The sequence below is a fragment of the Andrena cerasifolii genome, chromosome 15 (genome assembly GCF_050908995.1).
Source record: "Andrena cerasifolii isolate SP2316 chromosome 15, iyAndCera1_principal, whole genome shotgun sequence".
NCBI lineage: Eukaryota > Metazoa > Arthropoda > Insecta > Hymenoptera > Andrenidae > Andrena > Andrena cerasifolii.
In genome coordinates, this window is record NC_135132.1 from 2,026,084 (window position 1) to 2,047,963 (window position 21,880).

The 21,880-nt window shown below is 36.4% G+C and overlaps 1 protein-coding gene, 1 long non-coding RNA gene and 1 other non-coding gene across 6 annotated transcripts; 2 read left to right on the top strand and 1 right to left on the bottom strand.

The window, feature by feature from the left end:
- Window positions 1-216: 216 nt before the first annotated feature.
- Window positions 217-727, top strand: LOC143377043 (uncharacterized). The gene is made up of 2 exons (XR_013087233.1): window positions 217-497; window positions 539-727. It is a non-coding gene; the product is annotated as an uncharacterized LOC143377043 (long non-coding RNA).
- Window positions 728-7,994: 7,267 nt separating this feature from the next.
- LOC143377362 (calpain-D) lies at window positions 7,995-18,540 on the bottom strand. 4 transcript variants are annotated; one of them, XM_076828555.1, is made up of 12 exons: window positions 18,349-18,540; window positions 17,654-18,255; window positions 16,621-16,982; window positions 15,174-16,540; window positions 14,817-15,050; window positions 13,089-13,481; window positions 12,221-12,522; window positions 11,863-11,899; window positions 11,078-11,403; window positions 10,651-10,993; window positions 10,398-10,576; window positions 7,995-10,324 (listed from the first exon to the last, which is right to left on the bottom strand). In XM_076828555.1, the coding sequence occupies exons 2-12, from the start codon at window positions 17,974-17,976 to the stop codon at window positions 10,144-10,146; spliced, it is 4,047 nt and encodes a 1,348-aa protein (XP_076684670.1). In that variant the 5' UTR covers window positions 17,977-18,255; window positions 18,349-18,540; the 3' UTR covers window positions 7,995-10,143. The 4 variants fall into 4 exon arrangements, with proteins under 4 accessions (XP_076684670.1, XP_076684669.1, XP_076684671.1 ...); XM_076828554.1 differs by having other exon boundaries at window positions 18,323-18,540; XM_076828556.1 differs by having other exon boundaries at window positions 15,174-15,346; window positions 15,437-16,540; window positions 17,654-18,540.
- A 2,228-nt stretch (window positions 18,541-20,768) lies between these two features.
- Trnar-ucu (transfer RNA arginine (anticodon UCU)) lies at window positions 20,769-20,841 on the top strand. Its single transcript has one exon. It is a non-coding gene; the product is annotated as a tRNA-Arg (tRNA).
- The last annotated feature ends 1,039 nt before the right edge of the window (window positions 20,842-21,880 follow it).

Consider the following 21,880-nt stretch of genomic DNA (forward strand, 5'->3'; position numbering starts at 1 on the left):
TTCACTGCAATTAATCGCTGTGAACCCTGGCTGCTATTCAAAAAGCGCCATCTTCGATACAAAGATATCCCGTTTAAATTAAACTGGTCTTCGCAGAGCGCCAAACGCTGGTTACACTCGCAGGCACCAATTCTTGTCTCTGTTTCTTGTAAGTAATAATAAATAGATAAAACGTAAGGTGGCATCTGTCTTGTTTGATAAAAAAAATCAGTTTTTACCATAGACCTAAGAATTAAATGGACGGAGCACAAAGCTGCGGGGCCTAAGCTCGTGTCAGTAAGGGAGTGCATGATACTGCGCATGTGGTGGTGGACGATCGGTGATTGGGTAATGAAAGTGACATATCACTGATAAGAGGCATTGCCTCTTTTATATTTTTTTATGGTTGAGTTTGTCGTTGAGTTTGAAACGTTAATACGTAATTGCAACATTATATTTTAGTCTCTTAAGACTTGGTAAAACTTATGCCACTCGTCAATTGAGGGGCTCATATGTAAGTACATATATATAGAAGTAATATATAAGTATACATATATAGTTTTATACATATAAGCATATTTTAATACACCCTATATAAGCTTTCTGTTTCAAATAAAGCGCGACGCATGCGTACTACTCCGCCAATCACAAGACGTCCACCACGACTTCTCTCCTCCCGATCGACTGGCTCGACCCCCTCGTCTATGTTGAGACTTTGTGCTCCGTCTATTTAATTCTTAGGTCCATTGGTTTTACTCATTGTCAATATTATTCCTTAACCTTGAACGTAAGATCGATACGTCTAATTTGTATATTTCAAATGTTCCCGCAATTTTAACAGTTCAGCGCACAAGTATTGAAATTGACTGTAGGACCTTTTTTCAAGATTTTCTTCGCCCTCCCCCCCCCCCGCCCCGGATTGTTTCAAAACAATGAAAAAAAATCTGGGCTCTTGAACATTTAAATAATTCAGCTCACAAAGTCGATTTTATATAATATCCTCCAAGTTATTGATTACATAAAAAAATATGGCAAACAAAAGTTGTAGATCCAGACAAGGAGCATCTTTTAGGTTTTATTGCTTTTTCTCGTGCGACAAACGGTTTTCGTAAAAAGTTCGAAAACTTGAAGAAAAAAAATATTTTTCAAATTTTGAAAGTTTAAATCCTTCTCGAACATTTTTTATTTATGAAGGCGAATAAAAAATTGTAATTTTTATTTTCGAGGACTATTTTTAATTAAAAATCTTATCTTTTTGCATATACTGAGATATGCAAAAAAGATAAAAAAAAAAATTTCATATTTTCTGTGTTTGATATGTCATGAAGTTTCATGAAAATTAGGGACCGAATTCGCAGAAATATGATAGAATCATAATAGAAGTGAAGTATGCTCATTGTTTACAGAGACTTAACAGCATTAACCTTTAGGGTTGAAAATAAAAAATACACATTTCTTTTAGTGTTCAAAAATAAGAAATCTTCGAGGTACATCAAATTTTCAAAATTTAAAAAAAAAATCGGACATGAAATCTTGCACTTTTTAGACAATAAAGAAGAAACTATGAATCAAATAAAAAAACCGCGCTGTCAAAAATCTGAGTAGTAGTGTGTCATATAGCCATGCAAAATTTAATTTTCAGGAAACATTCATGACATATCAAACACTGAAAATATGGAGAAAACAAAATTTGATTTGGAATGTCTCGGTATATGCTGCACCTTAGGGGCATCCGCCGGTAAAAAAATCGATTTTTTTTGCATATTTTCATTCAACATCTCAAAAATATCCCGTTCAAATTTTAGATCGAAATTCCTAATGGTACAGATTTTACAGGCAATTCAGGGGAGTCACCAGTGTGACGGCCTTTAAATAGGTGTTTTTTAAAGATGGATTGTGACGCAGGTGTAATAGACAGAAATGTAATTTTTCTTTTAATTAATAATACATTTATCGATCTAAAAAAAAATCAATTTTTATTTTAATCGAATAAAGGCATGGAGAATAGGGCGCTCACGGGCAAGTCCCCGTCATTAAATAGACGAAGGTGCTCGGCGTCAAACTTTAATTACGTTTTTCTCGAAAAAAATTTTCTCGCACTATCGCCACGATAAAAAATGCAATTCTTGACCGAATTTAAAAATTCAAATGGGATGCTACTCGTAATTACGCTGGCTTTCGCGCTACCCTCTATTGCGAATTTTCATCCACTCAATTTTTTTACGAAACATTTTTATGCGAAAAAACTCATGTCTCAGGGACCCTATCGTTTAAACATTTGGCAATCATCGCTCAGTTGTTTCTTAACACTGCCTGAGGGTAGCGCGATAGCCACACATGTGTAATTAAGGATTATCTTTGGTTTTTTGATGATCCTGTGTAAAGTTATCGTGGCGATAGTGCAGGCCAGTTTTTTTACAACGATGCAGCACGCAATGTACATCAGAGGCAGGGGTGGGCAAAAATGAAATAAATCAATTGTTTTATACTCTACATTTGTAGCAGAATAAAGTGCAAAAAGTTTTAGACCCATGCATTCAGGGGTGGGTTTGGGATTTTCGGGAGGGGGGGGGGGCGCAGGGCGAATCCAAGATTTTCTTGAGGAGGGGGGTGGCGTAGGTCTGAGAAATAAACCAGGGACCCTTCCCGATAATATTTCCCTGCTAAATGAAAGTGTTTTTTTTTTTTGGTATCAATTTATCATATTCTCTCATATTGCTAAGTTAAAATAAGTATTTTGCAAATTAAAATAAGTATCTTTCCCTTGAGGGAGGGGCGCGCGCCCCCTCTGAATCCGCCACTGCATACATTGTATACTTTTTTCTAGGAAAAATCATAAAAGTCACCTGTTTTCGCGCGATTGGACCAGCAGATGCCCTTAAATGTTTAAAAAATAGTCCTCGAAAATAAAAATTACAATTTTTTTCTTCGCCTCCATAAATAAAAAGTATTCGAGAAGGATTTAAACTTTCAAAATTTGAAAAATAATTTTTTTTCTTCAATTTTTCGAACTTTTTTCGAAAACCGTTCGTCGCACGAGAAAAAGCAATAAAACCTAAAAGATGCTCCTTGTCTGGATCTACAACTTTTGTTGTAATCAATAACTTGGAGGATATAAATATAATCGACTTTGCGAGCTGTTAAATAATTACTTAAATGTTCAAGGGCCCAGGGGCACCTTTTCCCGTTATCTGCTGTGGCTCAAACTTACACAGATCTTTTTTTATTATTTGGAATTATTCTGAGGGGCACCGCAACGAAAATTCAGAAGTCGAAAATAAGAGCCACCCTACTGCATACATTTAACAGAAGAAATAATCTTATAATATTTTCATATTACAATTAATTTTCAAAATTAAAACCTCACGAGTTGTTAGTTGTGACTTTATAAAATGTATTCAATCTTGTTTGGATTTAAATGAAGAGGGACATAGATTCACTGCTGACATTAAACATCATAGCAACCGATGAAAGTGATCTAGTAATTCTGTTAAGACAAGATCCTAGGAAAAGAATCAATATAGTCATATTTTTCTTACGGGAAACTAAACGGAGAGTTCTAGGTAATATTTCAATTTATTATTAAATGTGCCTACAGTATTGTATGATATAAATTAGGGGACAATACAATGTTTTTATCTCTTCGTAAAGTAGTAAATGTCTTCTTTGTATGTATGCGACAATGCTCTAATAATTATACATTTCATCTATAGGAGATGGGATCAATTCAACAAGGTTTGCCAAATCGGTACACACAGACTATCACAAAGTTGATTGCTGGTTCGGGTTCGTACATGGGCGCTTCTAAAATGATCACAGTTGCAAAGACTAAAGAAAACAGAGGTAAAACATTTTGCTCCTACTCGTAAAATTTGTTTCCAACGTTTTCAGGTATCGCTTAACACTTTTTGTTTTGGTGACTTATTAATTTCGAACATTGTTTAGGTTTAATATTTCTCTTGGATGTATAAATACTTCAGTCTCATGTGAAATGAAGAGAGAAAGGAAATTGTACTTAACGTTTACATACAGTTTAGAATACACCCCGTACATAGTATCCTTTACAGAGTATGAATCACATAATTATTGTAAAATGACACCTCAACGTTATACTCTGTAATTACAAATACATCGAGACACTGTATTCTTAATATTTTTCCTTCGTATATTAAGAATATATTTCTAGGTACTTTGCAATGGCGTGCGATTATTATAAATATTCCATTCAATTTATATATAAGTATTAATAATGTCATGCAAAATCAATCATAAACAATGGCTGGCAATTTACAAAAGTCGGGAAATTATTCGTTGACTTCAAATATTACATTTAATTCTCGACGATAACGTGTGTTCTGTAAAACCTTGTAAATACTTATTTATAATAGTCCGCTTTGGAGTTGAAAAGTTCACTGTCGAAACGAAACTTCGCGCATCACCAATATTTCTTTGACCACAACATATGTATTACTAATTTCGCTACATGTAATTCACGCACTAGACTTCATCATTTACTTGGCTTAAACACTGTTTTAACAGAAATATACAGGGTGGGCCAAAATTCGCGGTACGACCGAAGAGGGGGTTATTCTTCGCGCAAAAATTAATCGCAAATTCGCAATGAAACTTTCTCACGAAGGCTCGTTTTTTGAAAAGATCAAATTCCATTTACAAAGTTGATTTTTTTTTATGGAACAAAACGTCGTGTTAGAAGCTTGTATCGCGCATTCTCAATTTATTTTATTACGAAGGTTACCTCGTTTTGGGTTTCGCTACAAATTTTATTCCACCCTGTATAAGCATATGCAAGCAACTTACGTATATCATAAGTAGCTTATAACTTGATCAGTTTCACTCACACCTTAATGTAATAAATAATTCATTTTATATACAAATTGTATTCCTCTCTAAAATGTTGAAATTCACAAAAACAGTTTTCTAAAATATTCAAACACGCTTCTTTGTTCATCTGTAGTGTTGTGCATACTCAATCGCAATTGCTATTTCCAGAATAATGGTGCCGCTTTATATATTTTCACAGAATCCTTAATGTTTCAATAATCAAAATGCAAATGTTAAATATTCAAGTTGCACCCATTATTCTGATAATAGCATCGAAGTCACAGGTGTCGTATTTTAAAATGGAAATATTGTTTATAGATAATTTCTTCAGTGATTATACAATATTTAAAATAGAGTATTTTTGTTTTCTTCTTTTTTTTTACGGAAAATTTACTATATCATTATGACAACAGAATAGGGCTCTACGAAATCATTATTGATTACCTGTTCGTTTATAATGTTTTACTATGCTTTGGTATGCCACTAAATATTAATTCAAAAAATTTTCATACGCAACATCGCATAGACGCACGGTCCGTTTCATACGAAGAGAGAAAATCAAATACTCTACTGTACCCAATAATACGATTTTCTGCTACAGCGCACCGACGAAACTTATCGCGATTCAAATTCATTATTTTAAATGTAACAGTCGAGTTTGTTATGAGTAAAGCAATTGCGACGATTAAACTTATGCGACAACTTTCCCATATTCGTTAACAAAATGCACAACTTTAGATTATTTTTATTTTACATTAAATGCTTTCTTTTTTAAACGAAGGCCACTTAACGCAAGATCTATTGCAATTGTAATGGTTATTTCTAAGAATAATCCTTTAAAGGATTCGTTCCGTTTTATAAAAATATTACACAAATTTTAGACGATGTATTATTAAGATAAGTTCGTAATTAAATTTTGCTAAAATTCTGTCTAAACTTAGAAGAATTAATTTCCGCGAGTATAAACGTACTTTTATAATTTCATATGCTTTACATTACGAATTAATTATTTAAATAGTATCACAAGGCGCATGTGATTGGTTTGTTTTTGATATTTCTGTAAGTAGCTTAAATAAACTAATACAAACTCTTAACCATTAGGCCACATTCAGATAACTAGAACCGTTTCTCTTTGAGATCAATAGGCATGAATAACTTTTCGTTATTATATCGTACAAGAAGCAAACTATAACACTTACAATAGTCGAATATAAGTTTTAGGAAAAATCAAGTATATTAGAATGACAATACACAGAGCGTAAAAATACATGCAGTAATGTCGATATTCCATGTTATTAATTATAAAGAATATACGGAATGTTGCATTCTCTGTAATTTGACGAACTAACTTAAGTATTAATGCTAATAAATCTCGCAATGTTTACGTCCAACTGAATAGCTCTATTCTTTTGTATTCAAACGAAACAAGTATATTTGTCATGGATAGGTGTTTCGTACACTGTCATCTGAAACAATATTTCTGTGCTGCCGCTACATTTATTAAAACATTTCTTAACTGTCGTTGTAATGACAAAAAACAGTATTAGCTGATCCCAGCATTGAATATTGTCACGTCAGCATGTTCAATGTATATAGAAAATATCAGATTCGGGTTACCATAAAAACAATGTTTCAGTACCACTCTAGTCATTTTTCTGGATTTGTACATTGAAATATGGATCCTTACACAGAATATGTATACCGCATCAATAAAGATCAGGAATATTTTTTGGGATATCGTAAATAATAATAAAAGAGGATGTACATAAATTTACATGTGCGAGTCTTTCTTTTTTTAATTATGATCTATAAAAAGTTTCAATTTACATATATATTAGATTACATTCTCTTTTGGCTAATTTTATACAAAGTTAGGATTACTTTTTAAAATCCAGTGTAATTTACATATGCGTTGAAAAAAAAAATTGTCTCTCACTCAAACATAATGCGTTAATATATCGTACACATTTATATACAGTACAGGGCATCTAGAAGTATACACTCGAATTTCTCTATTACATTTGAATCTGAGAAAAGTAACGGAAATGGAAGTTGCTCAGTTTGAAGTATAAATTTAATACAAAAGCTCATGGTTTTTCACGTCCAAAGGTCGTCAGTGCTTCTCTTAACGAATTCATGTACATATTTCTTCCATAATTATGCGAAGGAATATGTATTTATCACTGTCGACTTAAACGCATCACACGCATACTTGATGTAAAATATTACCCGGTGTCTCACTGTTCCTTTGTGTGCGATTGCTACTCCAATATTAATCATTCAAAGGACTATATCAAGCATCTCATGATGCGCACGAGCAAACAATAAATCTATAAATACATATCGTGAAATTTATTTTTAGTAAGAGGTATAGGTGTATGCAACTGGTTGCGACTGCTTATTTATTAAAATGTAAATAATATATAATTTGGAAAGCGAAAACCTACAACATTGTGTGTGTGTACAACAAATCACTGATTTGTAGCATTTGTCATGTATTTGCCCTTGTCAATGAATTTACATAAGTGTATCGAGTAAGTTTGGTTCTCGAAAGAAAGACCAGACGTGCCAGGAATTTCTCTCCTTTCCCAAGTTGCAGTAGTCGCATAGTTATATGGTGGCACTTAAAAAGAAACGCTAATGCGTTCGATCCTTAAAAGTTCAGAAAACTATTGTTAGTTTTTCAGAAGTTCAAATGCAACGAACATATTCAAATGTATGTGTTTAGGTATCTGATTCTTGATAAATTCGATAAAAGATTTTAGGACGTAAAAGCAAAGTGTCTATGAATATAAGATTTATAAAAACGTTCTGCGTTACTTGGAGGCATACAATATTAAAAAAAATTTCCCCGATTTTTATTAACGCTCTGTGTAGTACATACATAGAAAGAAAAATCTCATGTAAGCTAATATACATTGTACTCGATATATGTAATAAGTATGTCTGAAAATGTCACTTGGAACAGCATTTAATAACAATGGCAAAAGCATCCAGTTCATTCCGATTCATTACGTAGATAGCAACGTTTAAAATCATTTCATAAGAAAACTGAATCGCAAAGTTATACATTGCAATATTTATTACAAAGTCATAATATGAAAAATGTTAATTTTCTGTTTAAATAGAAAAAGAACTCGTGTATTTTATTACCCGAATATTATTTGCTTCGCGAGTAGAACATATTTGTATCTGCGATTTATTCGTACATAATTGCCGCATAAATAGCTGTTCCAATATCATGATTGTAAACTGTACAAGACTTACAAAATTGATTAACATGTTAATTGTCACGCTTGCATATGCATAAAGTGTAAGATATTTATTATAAAATAACCGAACGCGAGGAGCATGTAACAGTTAAAGAGTATGATTTCTTTAGTAACTTGTTACAAAAATGCAGAACAGCAATTGAGGTCAAATAAATACATTGCATTGACTGTCAGTAAACGAGTTAATATATATATATATTGTAAAACTTTCACGAGAGATCTTTGGTTCTGTAGGTACAGATTTGTCTCGAAAGAAGGTCCTTATTTGATCCCAAACCGTCACCTCCTTTCGAGACAGGGAGCCTTTTCGGCCTGCCTTATCGCGTAGAATGAGAGAGACTGGGAATGAGCGAGGCAGATCGGGAGCCCGTTTCGCTCATACACAATCTGCCTTAAGGTCGATTTACACAGCCAACGAGGACGGGCCCAAGATGCAACCTGTCGTGGCGTATCCGCCGCAGCGTTGCCGGATTTTATGCTCGCACACGTAGATGAGTTAAACCTGAGCTGATAATGTTCTGTCATTAGCTTTTGCAGTCTGATACCGAAGGTACTGATACATGGTTTTGGTATTTTATGAGATATTCAATGTTAAATGAATTTTCAAGGAGAGGAGTCGGACCTCTCTGTGAATTCGTCGGTGGAGGAGGAATCCTCTCCTTCTTGATGAAGTAGGGTAGGAAAATGAACATCTGGTTCTCACAAACTACTTAGTTTGAACGTAGGTATACACGGACATTTTTATCCAATCTCTTCGCAATGACAAAAACTGCACTTTGGGTGGTGTTAATGCCAATACTATTAAAGTACAGTTTCTGTCATATGACTCCTCTACGTGTTGCGAGCATAAAATTCAGCAACGTTACACTCCGACATGGCACGGACTCGGCCTGTCGTCTCAACGAGCGGCCGCCGAGCACGGGCCAAGCGGGGAACGAGGAGCCACCGAGTTTCCACCGAGCTCGGTGGCTCCTCGCCGGCCATAACCTTACCACAGGCTCGGCTGGTCCCCGGCCCATTCTCGTTGGCTGTATAAACCGACCTTTATTCGCCGCGGCATCAACAGAAGAGGTGGAGGGGATAGCGATCAGCTTAATTCGAGACAGAAACCCCGTTCTTCTTTCGAGACACTACTGTATGTGCTACGTTTATCTTTATCCCTCACAATCACCTCATTTAGGTATAAGAATAACAAAAATTTAGATGAATAAACATGTGTTAACGTGGTCAGTATTCAAAACCCTCATGCACAGTATATGTATATAATACATCGTTTTCTTTTAAAATGTGGGTTCTGAATGTGGCCTTATGCATCTGAAACCAAGATCAGCATCTGATCGTGAGTTGCAAAAATTGAAAACATTTTGATCCATAATTATATCATATTCTAAGCAATTCCAAAAAGACTGTATATGTTGTTTTTTTTTTTGCACACTATTAATGACTGTGACATTTCATACTACGTATTGTTACTGTATAATCATTATGCTTTATCATTTCTTACGATGCTTATATGTTAAGTTGAGAAAATAATTCTTTTTTATATAATAAGCAATGTGTTTAATTTGTTCTTCCATAAATATTTAATTTCCCTTAAGTCTTCTTTATGGATCAATGTTCCCCATGAAAAATGGGAATTCAATAATTTAAATGGGAGCTTAATTTGCACGCAAGTTTAAAAGTATATTCATTTTCATTGGTATAACAAATTATCACTACCTAATTAAATAATAATAATAATAATAAAAAAAAGGAAACAAGTCCTAATCACCGATTTCAGGACCACTGTATATTAATTATTAATTATTGTATTATGTTCAATAGTGAGCTTGTCATAATGCTAAAAAATTTTCATACAATACGATTTGCTAGAAAGCACAAAGGGTGTTATAATTTCCGCGAAATTTATTCTGTTCTGAAATCTTTCTAGCTTACTTTGGTTTTAGTAAATTTCTGGATATCACGAGTAAATAATAAACTCTTTTACTTGACAAACGATACTTTTACACATTGTTCTATTTGTTCTCAATCATACGCAAAACTCATTTGTTCACGTGATTAAACGAGGACTGTGTAAACCTTCGACTTGAGTGTCAATTTGAGGGCAATGCTGAGTATCTGGCGGACCCCAGTCATGTAAGTTCCCACTGTTAGCTAATCTGTGCGTAAGTCGATGTGCTATCGAGAAACCTCCACTACCTTCCAATTGTGTTAAGACTATGATGACTTGTCTAGAATTAATTCGTTACGTTCAATTGCTATAGATTTGTCGTTCGTAGAAACTGAACGAAAACAATGCTTTACCTGTGAAGTGGAGGAACACTATCGGCAGTTCTGAGTTGTCCTCTGGTGGAGACAACGTTATAGCTTTCATGGCAGTCACATTTTACATGAATCCATTTATTTACATGACGATTTTCTACCATTACTACAAGTCCGGCCCAACCTTTGGTTAAGTAATAAGCAGTCATACCCTCTCTTCCCTAGAAACGAATGTTTTATAACTGTCTCGTCATAGAGGTAATAATTATTTACTCAGTCCCGTAAGAATCCTTACTTCGTGCCGCTGCCCCTTTGCTAGAGTTAAACTTATAATAGCATCAGCCAAGACAAATGCTGGTGGAGAAATTTGTTCAACTAAAAGTCGTTTCGAGCTGTGAATGGCAAGGACATATTCAGGGTAACTGGAAGTGTCTTCCATTCCTGTATGCCAATGATTGAAAGCCAAACAGACAACAATGTACAAATCTCTTTCTAGCATTTTGTGACACCCAACAAATCCACGTACTTGTCGTTTGCTATGCTCTACCAGCCTTCCCACTTCTGGTGCCGCTGGGGACCGTGTGCGAAACACGACCACGCACAAGTCCAACTGAGAACGTTGTGATTTTTCAGAATTCCTAAACGTGTATACAGCAATTGTATTATATCGAGCAGACAACTCGAGCCATTAAACGGAATTAAATGAATGTAATAGGATTCACCTCTGCCCTTCCTGGAACAATGTAAATTCCGTCTCCGTGGGTTCCAATACTGTTAGCAATACGCACGATAAGTGTCTGAGAGAAGATAAAGGAGGAAGGGTCCCGCGTAATCTAACTTCGCTCCATCCGACTCTAGTCTTACAAATATCAATGCAATCGAAGTATTTCAACACGTCGTCAAAGGAAATCCAAAAGACACCGTCAGATGCACCGTGTGGCATAAGCATTTCTCGTAATTGTGGTGTCCATATAGGACTATCGTCAGACCAGTCACCCTTCCAGCTGTAATGACCCCAAGGATTACGCAGTCTTAATAATCGTATTCCCTGTAAGATATATAACTCTTAAAGTATTTCCTTATAAAGTTTATCATAAATATAGACATTTGTGTTTGGTTCCTATTTGAATGTCGCAGGATATGTAAAGCAAAGGAGGTAACGCGTGAACGCGTGGTGGCAAGGTTCAGGGCAGAAAATGATGAGGAGGAACGTACAGGAATTGGAGAAATATTGGGTAACAGAGGGGTATGCGAGAGTCGACAGGGAAGAGGGTAAGGTAGAATTACATATAGGAGAAAACACGAAGGAGGAAAGAAAGAAGTAGAGGTAAGGCAGCATGAAAGTCGATATAAACGAATAATGTAAAGAAGGATGTGAGTGAAACTGGGAGCAAGGAGCGACGAAGTAAGTGTAAACTTTAGCGCACAAGGTAACGTAAAAGATTAATAATTTACGAAATTATAATCGAAAGAAGTATTATAGAGTTATTATATTATATATTCCTACCTGTACGTCTCGCACATCGAGAACAGAGTAGGCATGCCTAGAGAAAACAATGTTAAATTACGTGTCACGAGAAGCTGAGTATAAACATACTAAACAGCTACCCAGAGCAAGACTGACGGGTTCTAGGAAAATAAAGAAAAACCAAGTGCCCAGAACTTTTTCGAACGAGTGACCCGTTGTTTGCGCGCGCTATTCTCACAGTGTCCACTCTGTATCCGTTTACGAAATGGATGAAGGGGTCGACAGCAAGTTGGGTCCTCTCAACTCCGCTCGTTCCTCCACTTTCTTGTTGTCCAAAACTGAGTCGGTTTTGCTCTGGGCAGCTGTACTTAAAATTTCTCCAATCTATCGAATTCACCTTGGTCTCAAACCTTTACGTTGATATTCTTCTTCGTCAACTTTCATATTACCACCTCCACAACTAGCACCCATTAAAAACAGAGCTTGCCTAGACGATAAAAGTTGCGCCCATATTAAATCCCTATCAAGTTCATCTTCACTTGGTAAAGCAGATGGTTGCAAAGGCACACTCTCACAAGGGGCGCCTGTAAGTGTTGCTAGACCTTCTATAGCGCGCCCGGATACTAAAGCTTCGTAGCAACCATGAATTTTTGCTACTGCCTTTTCAATTAATGGCACCCAAAGTTGTTTTCTTTTTGCCTATGTGTTTGAGTAAAATTAGGAACAGAAATTAACAAATTCTACTACTTGACGTTGCATCAAATGATAAAACAGAGGACAATGTTAAAGAGAATCGGATGGCAGCATTTTTATCGTGACAGTTCATAGCTTGAATATTTGCAGACAGGGGAAAAATAGAAAACGCTTGGTACTTGAGACACGCAAATATCAAATGTGTTCCATGCTGCTCATTACAAGAACACGGTAGTTACTGCCCAGATAGCACACAGACGTCTTAAAGACGTCCTAAAGACGTCTGTTTTAGACTTTCAAGACGTCTTAAAGACGTTTGCTATTGTCGTAAAGACGTCTTAAAGACGTCTAAGACCGGCATCTTAGAAACGTCTTGACAGCGACGTCTTAAAGACGTCTTAATAAAGTCGCCAGACGTTCAGACCAAAAACAGACGTAAAATGGACGACTTTAAGACGTCGTGTGCTATCTGGGTGACATAAAATTTTCAATGGTGTCACAAGGGCACACTTTAATCCAAGATCTCTCTACAAATTTAACGTTGTCCTTATATCGATTGCAAAGATGTTAACCTGAGAATATACTAGGTGACCTCTTTTATCACAGGGTAACAAGTCATCGACGAGTACTGTGGTCCATTTCCCATCTTTGCACAATCGTACTTGGTAAGCTCCCTCCGGGCAAGTTTCTCTCATTACTAGAACTCTTTTCACGAGCTCGTCACTTTCAGCTAAAACAGCTAAAGCTGAAAGTAACCAACAGTTTCCTAAAACACCTTGCGAGATATCAGAGGGCAAAGGTGTTCTGAAAACAGCCCAAGGCAGTTTGGAATCGACAGTAGAATCAACATTGATTTGATGAGGCCTTCTCCATTGAACAACGTGGTTGTCTTTTGTTTCAGCTGGATTATAATACAAGGACTTTGGCGCTGGCGGGAATGAGTCATCGACAAAAGGTTCATTTGTCTATAAAGTAAACGAATAATACAATAATATAAATACTTCGCACTATGTAGAGGGACAGTTTTAGACCTGAAGTTTAACCCCCATTATTTGAGTCTTTTTCTATAGTAGCAGTGAGATGCAATTCCATTTCCTTTTTAAATACAACCAATGTTTCTTTTTTACATCAATCAAATTTCATCTTTATTCTGCACGTAAAGAATGATAATCGAATAGAGGAATACTTTGTAAAATATTCTTGTTCCTCGCAATGTTTACTATGAATCCATTTATAAGTGATTGCGAGAATAAATTACTTACACATAAATATCAACTATTTTAATAATGTTCGACAACAAACATAGCAGGACGTACTTGGAGAATTGTTTGAACAGTTATTGCAGCAATATAGTAGATTCTTGATATAAAAATAACTCGTACAGTAGAAAGACAATAAAAAAAATCGGTTAATGTAAAAAAATGTCCCATCCCATTTGAAAACTATTCACGGAAAAAAAAAAATTAAGGTGAATGTCCCAATTTCTGCTCATGTCCCCATTTCTGCTCATTTCATATTTTTCTTATTATTATATGCGTTACGATTGTACTATAGTTGCAACAAAATAATTCTAAGTTATTTAAACATTTACCCGAGTGTTGCACGAACTTGGGGCAATACATACATCGCTATTTTTCATAAGCAGAAATACGGATATTTAGAGCATTGTATATTTAATTACAAATTACTAATAGTTAAACATCTTGAAATATCTTTCTTAAATAGTTTTTGAATTGGTTGATTTATTATTAAAGAATTAATCAATTAATCTGCAAATTTTGATCACAAACAATTTTTTTACACCTTCTTTATGACGAGTTACCTCTTAAATGAGCAGAAATTGGAACATTCACCTTATAGAAACTTATAGCGAATTCGGTATCTCGCACTGACTCTGTGCGGGTGCCAGAAAATGAGTTGGATTGGTTGTTTCTGATAGAGACGAAGATAGTTTTATAATAGCGAATTCGGTATCTCGCACTGACTTTGTGCTGGTACCAGAAAATGACTTGGATTGGTTGATTCTTATAGAGCTACCTTTGTCTCTATCAGAAACAACTAATCCAACTTATTTTCTGGCATCAACACAGAGTCAGTGCGAGATACCGAATTCGCTATAAGAATCAACCAATTTAAGTCATTTTCTGTGAACAGCTCAGAGTCAGTGCGAGATTCCGAATTCGCTAATAGATTCTGCTCCACTACGTATCTCCTTTTACAGTCTTTTGTTTCCGTTTAAATAGTACAACTCCTCTGCATAAGGGAATTATCCTATACAATCATGAATCAATCAATATTACCTCTTTACAGTAACGAACAATTCGTTCCCATTTCTCCAGTGCTTCTCTTTCTTCGATTTGTCTTAAATTTTCCATAACTACGCTTTCTTGCCGTTGTATCGTGAGTGTACTTGTGCCAGATTCAATAATTCTAGGCCTGTCACCTGATAGTTGAGATAAGGTTTTTGAAATTTGGCACATTTCACAGATTCCATTTGTACTCTTATTTTCGTATGTGCACAGTTTACACTGCCACTAAAATAATTCACATATATTGTATATATCGAACTTATACGATGTGGATATGAAATAACCAGTAGCAAGGTATACGGACAATATTCGTTTTGAAGTGATTAGTTATAAGTAAAAGAATCGTACTTGACCATGAGTGGGATCTTTAACTCTTGAATGTCTTTTATCTCCAACCGAAGAACCATTTCGTCTCACGGAATTCCTGTGCCTCGGAGTAACCACTTTCGAATTTACAGGCGTCGTACAAAGTCTAGGACTTGGACTCCTCGATCCGAACACTCTATTTTCTCTGGGTACATCTAGAAAATCTGCTAATGTCTTACAAGCGTTACAGGTTTGTGCTGACAGCGGATTCCTTAACGTACACGATGGGCACACCCAGCTTTCACCTTTTCGTAATGTAGCGTCCTCTAAATGCATAATACTTCGAAGCTTCGAGCCGCCACATGCCTCGCACGTTGTTCTCGAAGCGGCATTCAACAATGTGCATTTCTTACAGGTCCATACCGGAGAAGGTGGATCGATCTGATCGTCTAAATCGGATTCCGCCGTGGCTAGCGTAGCGGTTTTCTGTGGGATGTATCTTACGCTATCTCTGGATACTACAATTGGAGACTGCGTGTGCATCGAGCAGCTTGTCCCATCTTTCGTGACGGTTATTAAGGTAGGCTGTGTTAGCGAGGGAGGCGATTGGAAAGATCCGCATATATCGCACCCCGTCGACCATAGCGGATTATACGCGTAAGAACACTTCTGGCAAGTCCACATGCGTTTCAGTGAGCTTACATTCGATACATCCCCAACAGGACTAGTCGCCTCGCTGTGTGCCTTTATGGGTACAAGGCCTAATTTATTGTTTTGCTTTTTTGGCAATGGCGGTGGTATATCGGGGTTGGTAATCCCAATGTAAGAATATCTTGGTCTCGTGTTAAAGCCAACAGAATGCGGCGGTACCGCGGGTGGTTCATCTTCGTTCAGACTTCTACGATTAATAATTTTCTTCTGAGACACATTCGTCACAGACTCAACGTCGGAAAATGATCGCCTGTAAGACAGTGGACCTGCAGAAGATAAAGCACGAGGTTCCCAAGCAGGTACACTGATAACTACTCCACTACAAGGGGCTGGGCTTCTAGGAGCTTCACATGCTTCGCATTGTTCTAGGCCAGGAGCATTGTCAAGGGTGCAATTGTCACAACTCCAGAGAGCATCATCTTGTCGTGCTTCTGAGACTACTAGACTCGTTGGTCTTTGAATTGCATGGTCGGATAATTTATGCACAACAGAGCCATTAGATAAAGAGCGACTAACTTTAGACTTCACTCGCTCATATATTGAAGGACTATGTCTTTTTGGTGAACGCTGAGAGGTACTATTAGTATTTGTATAAGAAAGTGTAGTAGACTCCATGGCTTCTATCGGTAGTAGGGTCCAGTCTTCTCTATCGACTTGCCTTCTTTCGCTACGACTTATGCTTGTTAACTGTGCCATATCTGTAGAGGACAAATTCAATATTAAACACCGGACGGTACAGCTTTCGCTCTTAATGCTTCTAAGTAATATCCAGCCTTACTCATAATCTTTGCATCGTTCGCAGATGTGCTCGTTGCGCTAGAACCATTCAAAATATTGGCCAAGAATTCGGACGCAACCTTCAGGCGACTTGTCTTGCGTAAATTTTGTTTTTTACTTTTACGAGCTCCGATTTGCCTCTTATCAGTTTCAAATATCGAGCAGTCAGCATCACAAGCTGCACAGGTCAACGCAGAGCTGCAACTGTTCTCTAATAAACAACGAACGCAAGTCCATTGCGTTATTAAGGAAGGTAAAGAAGAGGATCGTTTAATTGGCTCTTCTTTACAAGGCCTTCCGTTCCAGGAATCATGATGTACTTTTTTCGTGTGGTTATCGAGTGTAATTAAATTTTCCTGAAAGCTAGAAACGAGTGTAAAAAAATACAACAGTTAATAAAGAAGCAGCGGCCGACCCGTTTACATGTGATACAAAGGAGTAGGAGAGAATTAAAAAAGATGCTTGAATTCCATGCTTTGCAAGGAGACTTGGATATCTTCAATAATTTATTATACACAAAAATCATAGCATGAGTACACAAACATAAAACAGGATATACATGAAAACATATGTTAATTTTATTAATTGGTATAATTTGGATACATAAAACGCTTTACATTAATAACAAATGGCATGCCTGCATTTGTAGATGCAATAATATTTGTCATATCTACGTTTGCGCAGGTATGCAATAAACAAACATAACAAGACTTGGAAATTCAACTACTGAGGCTGTTAAAACAGCTATTATATTCCCCGCGTTTATAAATCCCGTGAAATCCTCGGAAGCATTTAGTGCTTCCGACAATAAACCACTTCAGGGAGAGATAAAATAAATTTTATAACACAGGGAGTACATTATCGGGGAAATGAGATACTGTGTCGGGCGATGGTACTCGTAAATCATAGGAAATTTCGAACTCGCGATTTCGTTACACTGTGTACAAACACAGGGGAAATCGGAGAAGGAGGGAGGCGGTGGTAAGGGAGGGAAGAGGATGCCGCGTAGAGGGACGAGTTAACAATTTCCTCACCGATGTTTGAGATCGGTTTCGACGTGCTGATGAATTGTCGGATGAGTACCGTCCGCTGCTGGCTTGTTAAGACGAAACCGCGGCGGAGGAGTTGGCGGGACAGACACTGAAAACGATTCACTGTCCTCTTCGTCCCTTTTCCTTCCCTCCCCCCCTTGCTTTGGAATTGCTTCGCACCTAAAGCTCAGATCGAGCCTAAAGTTTGCCTTCTCATCACTCCTGAGCCGAGTAAGGCCGCACCTGGCGCATCGCGTGCTCTCTGTTGGATTTATCAGAGCGCACTCCGAGCAATGCCACTGCAGCACCGATGCGATCGAGCCCATTCTCTACGCGTAGTCATGGCTCCTTCGCTCAGAGGATCACTGACTTCTTTAGCCGCGATCCCTTTATTAACAAAAACCACCACACCTCTACGCGGACACGAGGATCAACGATACCGTAGAATACCTTCCGACAGTATTCCTTTTGACCGCGGCGATTGCCCACCGTTCTTTGTCATATGTTCCAAGACGGCCATCTTTTCTAACCCCTTCCTTCTGTTCATCCAATGCTTTTAGTCCGCCTTTTCCTTTTCTCCTCTCCTCCTTCACGTTGATGTTGTGCTACACAGCGAAAACACAAATGTACGTTCGCAACATCAGTCTATCTACGTTTCTCTTCCCCTCTCACTTTCTATGCATCCTTTTATTTCGTACGATTCATCTTCACAATTTCTTGCCTTCCAGCTCCATCGAACTTATACATGTATGCACGGTCGATAACTTAATTTGCCGTTTATGTAAAGACAAAGTTTAACAGAACGAAACGTCAATTACGAATGGGGTAGACATCTGTATATATGCACGACTGTTTCTGAGCTCTCGTTGTGTTGACTACACGGGCTCCAACACAGGGCTGTATAATGTGTATTGATGTAACGATCGTGGCTCATCAATGTAGAACTTCTTTTAATATTTATTTAGATCTTGTATTTTGTATGAAATCTTATTGATGGTACTGTTTTGAAATAAGAGAAGTTTGTGTTCGGCAGAATTAATTTTGGGTTAATATTTCATTTATATTTCAAGTATTTATACATTTGGTAAGTAGATACATTTCGAATAGTAAAATAAGTTCACAATATATTTTTTATATTCATGAATCCACATTTGTTATTTTATTATATATTATATGTGGGATGAGATAAAGCTGATATTATCTCCGAGAAGACTTATGAACTTAAAGAACAAAATATAACGAAGATCCGTAAATATCCGCGATATTTTAAAGAAATTTTATTCAGTATGTTGGTTCGGGTTAGTTACATATGAAATTTTAGTTATGATTATAAGTGCTCCAATTTCTTTTTATACGTTACTGGTTTGCGCAAGTTGTGTAGGGTATTTCAATTCCAGGATAGGCCGTTTTAGCAAGTACACAAAGAAAAAGACGTCTTGATAGATAAGACTCAGAATTTATAATAACAAAAATCAATGTACAATAAATTAGCATAAAACGATGGTAACATAAGAATATGTATAATAAAAGAACATTCAAACATATTACACTACAATCAAATTCACACATTCCTTAAATTAAATAATCGCGCACAAACTACGCAGGCGTGCCACTTTCATACTAAAACCCTACAGTTGTGTGGGATTTTACGTTTGAGTGTGGTATGCCTGTTTGTCTGTTTTGCGCGCGGCTTTGTAAATTACGGAATGAACGAAGTATGCTATTAATGTTTTTATATTTCCTTTGTTACAAATATTTATTAGTTGCTAAGATTTTGTTACAATATCAGTTTGATTGATAATATATTCCATTCTCCAACCGTAAAGACGTGTTCCTGAATTCTTCCATTAATCACGTAATTCTAATTCCTCTCTTTCTAATCGTGCATCCCCTACAGTTGTTATAGGGCGGTATTCTCAGTCGCTACTTATTCTTAAACAAATGCTTAAGCATGCAGCATCCTCTACTGACCTAGTAGTTAGTAAAGGATACCGCATGCTTAACCATTTGCTTAAGAATAACTAGCGACTGAGAATACCGCCCATAGAGACACTATAATAAGAGTCTAGACACGAGAAGGCCACTTTTTGATTGGTCCACCATTTCTGATCGAAATCCTGCGAGAGAGAAAGAGATAGAGTACTAAAGAGGTGATTATGCTCATCCGCCATATTGGGTCCTCTGGAGAAGATTATTGAGTACCCGCCTTTTTTAGTATTGTCAAATTCGCTTTATAAACCAAATATAAACTTAAATGTAATAAAATACTCTAATAATGTGTCGTGCTACTATGCATCAATATCAACAACGCATATTTTATTTATAAAGTGAATCTGGCAATATCCAAAAAGGCGGGTACTTAAAAATCTTCTTTCTCCGGAGGACCTAATATGGCGGATGCGCATACTTACCTTTTTAGTGCTCCAAAGAAGATAGGCCGGTATTCATAGTCGCTACTTATTTTTCAGCAAATGCTTAAACATTCGGCATCCTTTACTAGCTACTAGGTTAGGAGAGGATGCAGCATGCTTAAGCATTTGCTGAAGAATAAGTAGCGACAATGAATACCGGCCATGTACACCATTTCACTCTTAACAACTCTTACGTTTATGGCGGTATTTTACTATCTATTAATCTGAAAATGTGCATTTGGGTAGTATAAAAATAATGTATATATATTCATAACATAACCTTTTTGGGCCATTTTTGTAAGGAATATTTTTTAGCCATAAAGCTCGACGTTCGGAACATTTGGGAAAAACTCTCAAAATATAACCCTTTTCTGAGGTGTTATTACAAAGGGGTGCTGTACATCCAACCATTTTGTATAAATCACTCGCAATTAGAATTTCTTGACATACCTATGTATATACCTATTTATGTGAAGTAAACAGAAGTAAAATACCGCCATAAACGTAAGAGTTGTTAAGAGTGGTTAAGAGTGAAATGGTGTATATCTCTTTCTCTCTCGTGGAATTTCGATCAAACATGGCGGACAGTGGCTCGTGTCCAGACTCTTGTTATAGTGTCTCTAAGTTGTTATGCACAATAGCGACATCTGTAAGAAAAAGATATTCTTATCAACACAGACAAATTATAAGCACGGTAATATCACCGAGTCCCTGTGGCGCAGAGGATAGCGCGTTGGACTTCTAATCCAAAGGTCGTGGGTTCGATCCCCACCAGGGATGTTTTGTTGAAAGCTTAACCCCACCGGGGTTGGTTTTTATTTGTAATCTACTACACTACTACAGTGGTTCTTTTTTTTCTTATCGTGTGCATGTATATTTTCAGGATGTGTAATTAACAGCTGTAGAAGTTAATAGCTAAAAAATTTTGTTTCAGGGCTAGTTATTTTTGTGGTGGTCATTCTGCGGTCAAATTATTTATGTAATAGGGGCACATGTTATACGGGCCATTCCACGCCATTCGATTACTTTTGTATCTCGATGTCAGGGATTTTGATTATATTTAAATATATTTTAGTCCATATGAAATTAGGGGGGGTTTAAGTCATCATTTTTCTAGTTTCGCAAATGTTTAAAAAATACAAGTCCTCAAAGTTTACAGTTGAAAGTTTACGGTATACGGATTTCAGTCTTTTCTTTATAATTTTATTTTAATCATTAAGGGTGAATCTCTGAATATTTTTTTTTGTGGCCCAAAAAATGTTTTTGCAATGTAAAAATAATGAAAATATGTATATGCGTATCACCAATCGCACAAAGTTAACTAAAAAATTATTTAGAAACTCCGAACCTTCTCGAGTAAGATGAAACGAAAGTCTGTGAATGCAATTAATTCAAAAATTAGAAAAAATGTACATACACATTTTCAGTATTTCAAGTTGTGCTTCATGCAAGCTTATGTGAGGAGTGCTCCTACAATAATCACATTACTTCCATAACAATAGCAACAAAAATAATGTTATATAGTTCCAATTGAAGTGAAGTCAACTGATTCAAAGCCACGTGGCTCTTAATGTAACCTGTTTGTTTTTGAAAGAACTGTTAGAGGTTTTCTAGATTCCAAGGAGATAATCCAAAATTAGTTAATAAAGATTAAGATGTTAACGCCTCTTCGAAAATTATATATATGAGCGTAGAGATAAAATCTACTTTACCAGTAGTAGCATGACATGAATTCGAACTTGGGATTATTTTGGCATGCAATCAATATGCTCCTATCTCACTATTCTTTACACATGATTTTGTACGTATGTAGAGGTAC

Bases quoted from the DNA above. Each gene is read 5' to 3' on its own strand.
- LOC143377362 (XM_076828555.1), bottom strand. From the start codon at position 17,976: ATGGGCTCGATCGCATCGGTGCTGCAGTGGCATTGCTCGGAGTGCGCT. The intron at 16,983-17,653 runs GTGAGGAAATTG...ACTCGTTTCTAG, and splicing joins GAAACCGATCTCAAACATCG to CTTTCAGGAAAATTTAATTA. The intron at 11,404-11,862 runs GTAGGAATATAT...TATATCTTACAG, and splicing joins TCGATGTGCGAGACGTACAG to GGAATACGATTATTAAGACT.